At 42.5% G+C, this 7705-nt stretch overlaps 1 protein-coding gene across 3 annotated transcripts; it reads right to left on the reverse strand.

Moving 5' to 3' along the window:
- Nucleotides 1-3275: 3275 nt before the first annotated feature.
- LOC102209310 (uncharacterized) lies at nt 3276-6706 on the reverse strand. 3 transcript variants are annotated; one of them, XR_312120.2, is made up of 4 exons: nt 6326-6705; nt 5423-5479; nt 4949-5308; nt 3276-4829 (listed from the first exon to the last, which is right to left on the reverse strand). XR_312120.2 is itself a non-coding variant. In XM_005748187.2 (4 exons), exons 2-4 carry the CDS (start codon nt 5473-5475, stop codon nt 4630-4632), a joined length of 606 nt encoding a protein of 201 aa, XP_005748244.1. In that variant the 5' UTR covers nt 5476-5479; nt 6326-6706; the 3' UTR covers nt 3276-4629. The 3 variants fall into 3 exon arrangements, 2 of the variants coding, with proteins under 2 accessions (XP_005748244.1, XP_005748243.1); XM_005748187.2 differs by having other exon boundaries at nt 3276-4826; nt 5427-5479; nt 6326-6706; XM_005748186.2 differs by having other exon boundaries at nt 5427-5479; nt 6326-6701.
- Nucleotides 6707-7705: the final 999 nt, after the last annotated feature.

Raw genomic sequence — 7705 nt, forward strand, 5'->3', positions numbered from 1 at the left:
TCCAACAAGCACCGAGTAGCTACGACGTAATGGGAAACTCACAGAGAAACTCGCGGATTCTTCCACTGACCGCGGCACACCTGCACCAGGGTAAACCTCCGCCTGCCCCACTCCTGCTTTACAGGTGAAAATAGAGCAACAGGACCGCTGAGTCTTTGACTTTATTTATTTCCTGCTGTGTTTTACTTGCATCTATTTGAAAGACTGAGTGTAAACACAAAAAATATTTTATTTTATGTGCTGGAATGTGCAGAAAATAGGTTTAAATGTAAAACTAATTTCTTCCAGTCAGTGAATGTTGCAGATAATTTATTTTTTGCTTGATGCATAAAGTTAAAAGATTAAAACTAATAAAACAAGTTTTAAAAAGAGACTTTTCCATTTGATTACATTTTGTATGATGATTATGCAGAAAAAGTAGAATTGGGCTGAAAGATCTATCACTTTATCACCTGTTCAGGTTGTAAATCGTGTTTTTAAAAAGTAACTAAGTAACTAAGTAATGAATTACTTTTGAAAATAAGTAATCAGTAAAGTAACGGGATTACTTTTTGGGGGAAGTTATCAGTAATTAGTTACTGATTACTTTTTTCAAGTAACTTGACCAACACTGGTGAGGAGTTCAGAGTATCTCAGCGTGGAACTGTCACAGGATGCCCAGTCATGAAATTTCCACAATACTAAATATTCCACAGACACCTGTGGTTTTAGAATTCATTCAGTATAATAACACTGTGAGACTAATTGGGACCAACAGCAACTCAGTGGCAAAGTCAAATCACAGAGCAGGGTGAGCAGATGCTGAGACACAGAGTGTGCAGAGGTCGCCGGCTTCCTGCAGTCAGTCACCACAGACCTCCAAACTTCATGTGACTGTCAGATTAGCTGGAGAACAGCGCATAGAGAGCTTCATGGAGCGGGTTTCCATCGCTGAGCAGCTGCATCCAAGCTTTACATCACCAAGTGCAAAGCTTCAGGTGAAGAGGTGTAGAGCAGTGGAGACAGGCCACGCCTTCTTGTCCAGCATCAGGTCTGACCTCACAACTGTTCTTCTGGAGGAATGGTGGAAATTCCCATAAAACTCCTAAAGCTGAAGCTCAGAAGAGCTGAAGCTGTTATAGCTGCAAAGGCTCAACATCATATTAAACCTTATGGATGAATCCACGTGACGTTCACAGTGCGAGGCCTACACTGCAGAGCCGTGTCATATGTTGTGCTGATGTGTTTTTAACAGATGCTGGTTGATACCAGACTTGGGCATATTCACTGTTGGTCATCCTGGAGCATATTTAATATTTTTCATGTAAAATATTCTTAGTTTTTCACACAGAGCATGATTTTCCATTATGATCAAAAACATGCAGATGTGCGTGCTGCAGCAGCCTTTCTGATGATGAAAGAGTTCATTATCCTGCTGGACAGAACACCCAGCCTGCCGATGGTTTAACCTGCAGGTTAATGAGTGTGTGATCAAACAGCGACCGCACTGATTGATGCTCTATCACACCTGAGCACAGAGAGAGCTGAATGTCACCATGTGGTTCTAAAATAACTGAACACACTTTTATTCAGTTTTAGGAAGTGGCTCGCTGAGGCCAGCTCCTCCTGTTTATTCAATAAAAATGTTTTGAACACGTATTTCAGTCGGTTTCAGAGCAGTTAAACCAACATTTTCATGGACAGGTTAAAAAAAAAACAGCAACACAAGCAAAAGTTTAAAAACATTTTTTTCAGATTGTAAAAAATCCAAAATGTTCTCTGCAGCATAACAGAGCAGATTTGTTGCAGAGTTAATGCTGAATTTGTCTTTTATTAAATTAATTAAAATGTCATGTTTTCCCTCATGTGTGCTATTACTGTTGACGTGTCCTTGAGCAAGATATAAAAAATGGCCCCCAGTGCGTCCATTAATGTGTGAATACGTCACACAGCTCATAGGAGGAGCAGAAACTGCCTCACTGTAGGAGCCAGCCTCCAGTGGTCATCGAGGGAACTGCAGGTTTTGGTTTTCCACAGCATTTTAAGCTCTGACGGTTGCTGCTTGATTTTATATTCCAGGCTAACTCATCAAAACCAGCCATGGAATAAGAAAAAGAAAATAATTGTGGCCTATTGAACATTAAACATTAAATCCCTCTGAGTTCTTCATTCTGTCTTATTCATATATTTTTCTACTTATTAAAAGAAGTCATTTCCTTGATAACATCTTGAACGTGATCATAATTAATGTATTTCTTTTTGAACAAATTCATCACATGACATCTTTCAGCTCCTCGCTGTTTCCATATATTCGATGAGTTCTATTTTCATCTGTGTTGCTCTTTCTTCAGCTCGGTGAAGACAGTTGGTGCTCTGGCTTTCGTCTCAGCTGTCCTCTGAAACCAGCAACAGCACAGCGGGACCTGGAGACGCCGTGGACTGAATGTGTGGATGTTTCAGTGGCGCTTTCATGCTGCCGTCGTCTCGCAGAAAGACGCACATCGTCGATTTGACCGGTTGTGTCCACCCTGCTGTGAGAGGGAGGCTACATTAACTGATCAGCAGGGACCACGAGAGGCCGGAGGAGGTCAAACTGGTCAATAGCTTCGACCTCTCCCTCTCTGTCACAAGGACTTTTAATTTACATCACATTCACTGGGCCTGACGGTGTGTGCAGAGGAAAGGTCACCGTTTGATTCAAGAGCTGAGAGATGTGCTCAGAAATATGATTGCACATTTTTGAACACTCTGAACTGCTTACTGCAGTTTAAGCACTGTAGATTAAAAAGAAAAGAATTAACTGCAGCAACACAATGAAAGTTGGAAAAAACATTGACTGTAAATAAAAGACGGCATGGCCATAGCAACGTCCACATTTGAAGCATTTTAATTTTTTGGATGATGCATGGATCAGAGACCACTTTCAATTTCATTGTACCTGTGACAATGACAATAAAGACATTCTATTCTATTCTATTCTATTTTGACTGCAAATGTCTTTATTTTTGGAGCCAAATCCTTTGCAGAGGTCTGGTGAGGTGAGGCCTCAGCAGACTGCCAGCTGCTACTCCCGCCTATGTCGAACCTTGAGTCAATAAAGAGTTACACAGAGGGTAAAGAACATAAAGAGATGTACAGTTGTACTTTTTTGTGGCAGGCTGTAAACATGTTTATTTCTGATGAACGTTTTAACATGGACGTCTGTGGGGACTGACTCACTTCTGGATTCAACCTCGAGTGGCCATTAGAGGAACTGCACCTCCATTTTCAGGCCACTGTAAAAAAAATCACTTCAGAGATGTGAGGACAATTTAAAAAATCTAGTTTATTGTTTATAAAAGAACCTTTTGCCTTTTATACTTTCAGCACTGCAGCTGATGACTGGAAGTCACAATATATGCACACACACACACACACACACACACTCGTTTTCACATCGTAGTGAGGACATTAATTGAAATAATGTTTTCTCTTGCAGCTTAACCAAACCATCAAACATGAACTAACGCTGAGCCTAAACCTAACCATAGCCTAACTGTGACCCTGACACTAAAACCACACTTTGAGCCTCAAACATGTCTGTAAACTCATGGGGAGTGACTGTTGGTCCCCACAAGTATAGTGGCATGGCAAACTTTCTGTCCTCACAAAGATGTCTAAACACGTACACACACGTGTCTGAACTGCTTTTTCAGCAAGCAGTACGGCAGAGCAGAGTCTGTGTAATCACTGTGAGAGCTGTGAGGATAATGAAGTTTTAAAAGGCAGCGAAGAGAATTATTTTGAAATTATCTTGGAATCCGTCGTTTGAAGCATTTGTCAAAATCTGTGGAGATCTACTGATAATAATCTCTTTTATGGATCTACAAGGCTAAGAAATCTCCTCTGTGTTCGTCCGACCATAAACATGAGCTGGATAAACCTCCCTCACAGGTACACCGTCCTCCATCACTGCTCGTGCAAAACATCCTGACTGAGCTGAAACTGTAAATGAACTGTCAGTGAAACAGGTTAAAAATAACTGTCTTTTTTATCCACTGTTTCTTTTTAGTTTCATGAAATGTAAATTTCATATTAAAGCTGTTAAAGGTTATGAAAATGACCAAAAATGATAAGAGCTCCACGTGTAATGTAAGCACTGCCATCTGCTGGTGAAATGGGCACACTGCTACTGACCTGACCTGTTTGAGTTATTCCAGCAAAATAAATGACGCTACTGTCAACCATTCATGCCTGTGTATGACCATTTCTGCCTCTGCTAATCTTTTTCCACTAAACCTGTTTCACATGTTCTATTTTTGCCTGTTTATAAACAGCTTTTCTTATATTTCATATGAGGAAGCACTGAGCTGCACGTTTTCACCTTTTGCTGTCTTCATTGAAGTTGCTGCTATTTTCATGCAATCTGCTGTGAGACGAGTGAGAAATGTCTCCCTTTCCTTTCTCCTCTGCATCAGGTTTGCATCACAGCTGAATAAGTTTGATCCAAAATAGTTTTTATCTGTTTGGCTTTATTTTCTGACCAACGGCAGCCTTCACGAGCTAATGAGGGGTGAGGTTCGTCTACGGAAATGGCTCCTGACGCCGGGGCAGCCATAAGCACGCCCGTGCACACATCCTCCCTGCACCGAGAAACCAAACGGACTCATTTTAAAGTGATCCGTCTGACGCACTGAAAGTTTTCTCAGCTTCGTAACTGGACTCTGAGTCGTAATCCTGCTCTTTAGGCAGAGAGTGAATGAACAGATAGCAGAACAGAACCAGCACCGTCGTTCCCATCAAAGCTATTCCCACGAAGATGCCGACCAGTCCTGCGGTTGACGTCTCAGGTTGGGTCAGGTCTCCTGCTGCTGTAGAAAGACCCAGCATGTCATTCATGGTCATTTTAAAACTCCATTAAGAAACACATTTGATTTTAAAGACGCTGGATTGTTAAACATGTTTGAAAGGTTTGACCGAACAGATTTACCGGTGACGTTGAGCCGGCAGCTGTCAGAGCCGTAGCCGTGATCCGTGCTCACTTTGCACACATACAGACCTGAGTCGTGAGTCGTCAGGCCGGACAGCTGAAGCGCGATTCGTCCTTCTGCGAGGGCATCGCTGTCGCTCCAGACTCGCCCTGCAAACCGTTTATCCTGAAGCTCTGAGACCTCGACGCCATTCTGCACACGATACAGGACTGAGAGCTCCTGATCGGCTATCAGGTCACAGAAGACAGAAAGCAGACTGGGCGAGCTGTTCGTTCTGGTGGTGAAGTTCCACTCCAGAGTGATGCTGTCGTTCTCCTCCGCCTGATGGAAGCTCTGTGACACCGTCACGATCAGCGATCCTGTGGAGGAGACACAACCAGAGGAGCCCACGCTGAGAACAGAAAAAAGCTTAAAGCAGTCGAATCAGTGAGTGAGGTTCTGTAAATGATGGATGATGAAGAGAAGGTTCAGACCAACCACAGACACAGGGCAGGAGGATGATGAGCAGCAGGACTCTGTCGATCATCTTCCTGTAGGAGGAGACAGAGATGAAGCACCAGGAAACCCAGACAACCTCTCCTCACTCAGTCCCTCAGAGCAGAGGGCCCGCTTGTGGGGGCCAAATGCATATAAATTATATCTACAGCAGAAGAATAAAAACTGCGAAATTGGGCAAAGAAAATGTTTGTTTTCTTCACAGTAGGTAAAATGTTAAATTCATTAATAAACATCACAATAATACGTTTCGTTTATTAGCAAGATTCCTGTTAGGAATATTTTCTGAGTTACGGACTCCCGAGTTTAGGCTCAAGAGCTCGGGAGTCCAAACATATCTGCCATTTTTGAGGCTTCGTAACCTCAGATGTAGAACAGCTCAGCATCAGAACCGAAGGACAGAATCACGTTTTTTCGTGAACGTTTTTATCTATAAGCAGCTGTGAGCATCAGTTTTCTGAATGAAAATGTTCTGAACAAATTCATTTAGTTTTTTAAGAAGTAAGTTTTAATAACTGTTTGTACATTTTTAACTTGTTTTTGGATTTGAAAAAATATATAAAAGCAGCAATTACTGGCATTAAACTTTCTATCATATAAAATATGTGCATTTATAAATATGAGTTTGGTAACTTGAGGGTTACTACATTCTACTCGACTCTCACAGTAACACAACTAAAACTGCTGTGACTGATGGATTTCACAGCTGATGTAACAGGTTACTTCCTGAATAAGGTTCAGCAGGGAGGGGAAATAAGAAAACAACAGACAGACAGGAGCGCTTCAGTCCTGTCTGTCTTTCACTCCATAATCATGCAGATTACATAAACCATTATCAGTTAGACCGCTTCCACAGAATAGTGTCAGTTCTTATACGTTACCTTGTGTGTCTTCTGGGAACAGACCGACTCACTCTGCACAGACGCTACAACAAACCGCTGCCTCCTCCTGTCTGTTATTTCAAACCTACCCAGCAACTATTTGGTTCACCCAACTCCTGTTTCTCCTCTTCCCCACTGCTTCAGTCCCACTGCAACAACTGCAGGCCCTCTCATTTCTCATCTCGTGGAAGTTTCTGGAGTGAGAATCTATTTCTGAGGTCAAACACGTGAAGCAGCCACGCCCAGTCACCGCCAGAAGAATTCAGGCTGGGAATTCGATCCCCTCCCCGGTCACAGAGTCACAGCTGATAATCACAAAGCTTTGATTTTGTTTACATTTAGAAAGAATTTTAAAAAAGCATAAGAATGTAACAGTAACGTTACAAAAGTGAGTGTGTGTGCGCGTGCGTGTGTGTGAGTTCGGGGTCAGAGCTCTGATTACTGGTGGAGCAGATTCACTCCCACTTCTATTCCTGGTCTGAGGCTTGCTGTCCTTTGGCCTCTTTGGGCCTCGGTCAAGGAGGGTGGGGTGTTGCCCCCTCCCTACTGTCATGGTCCTGGGTCGGTGACCCAGCGCTTTTAGTTTGTTATCATTTTCTAGATGATGATTGTTTAAGTTCTGTGTTATTTTCGATCTGCCTCTGAGTCTGCGTCTGTATCTGTCTGTCTTTGGTGTCTCCCCATCTGCTTGTGAATCTGTCTGTTTAGTTCAATGTCTTGTCTGGTTCCATGTGTCTGAGTTTCCTGTTTTATTGTGAAGGTCCGTGTCGTATGTGAGTGTGATCAGTTTACGTTTCCCCTGTCCCGTCAGCCCAGATCCCTCCCAGCTGTGTTGCCCTCCTGTCTCTCATCCCCTGATTACTGGTGTGTGTATTTAAGCCCTGTGTGTCTCCTAGTGATGGGCAGATGAAGCCCCATGAAGCACTGAAGCGTTTCATCCAATTGGTTCACCCCAACGCGAAGCTTCATGAAGCTTCATGTGCTCTAGCAGGACACCTACTGGACGTAAAAATAATAGCTGGCATGAATTTGAAGAGTGTGGCATTTTGCACACAGCCTGTAAATGTCAACAACAAAAGGAGTGTGTAAAACATGTATATTGTAGTGATGCAGTATACTGTGTATATTTATGGTGGCAGTATGGAAAATGATTATTTGGACATGCTTAAAATGGAAATGATCATTTACTGTGAGGTGAGGTGTGGTTGGGGTGTGGACAGTAGTTGTGCTTTTGTAACGTTGAGGTATGGACAGCTACACACTGAGCCTCAGTCCTGCCTGTTCACATTTTATTCTGTAAAAACTAAATTTTCACTGCTTTTATGACCTTTTTAGTGGGGAGAACATAGCTAGGATTTAATGATTTAACAAATCTTTTGA

The sequence above is a fragment of the Pundamilia nyererei genome, unplaced genomic scaffold (assembly GCF_000239375.1).
Source record: "Pundamilia nyererei isolate P.nyererei 1_Seehausen unplaced genomic scaffold, PunNye1.0 scaffold00216, whole genome shotgun sequence".
Taxonomy (NCBI): Eukaryota; Metazoa; Chordata; class Actinopteri; order Cichliformes; family Cichlidae; genus Pundamilia; species Pundamilia nyererei.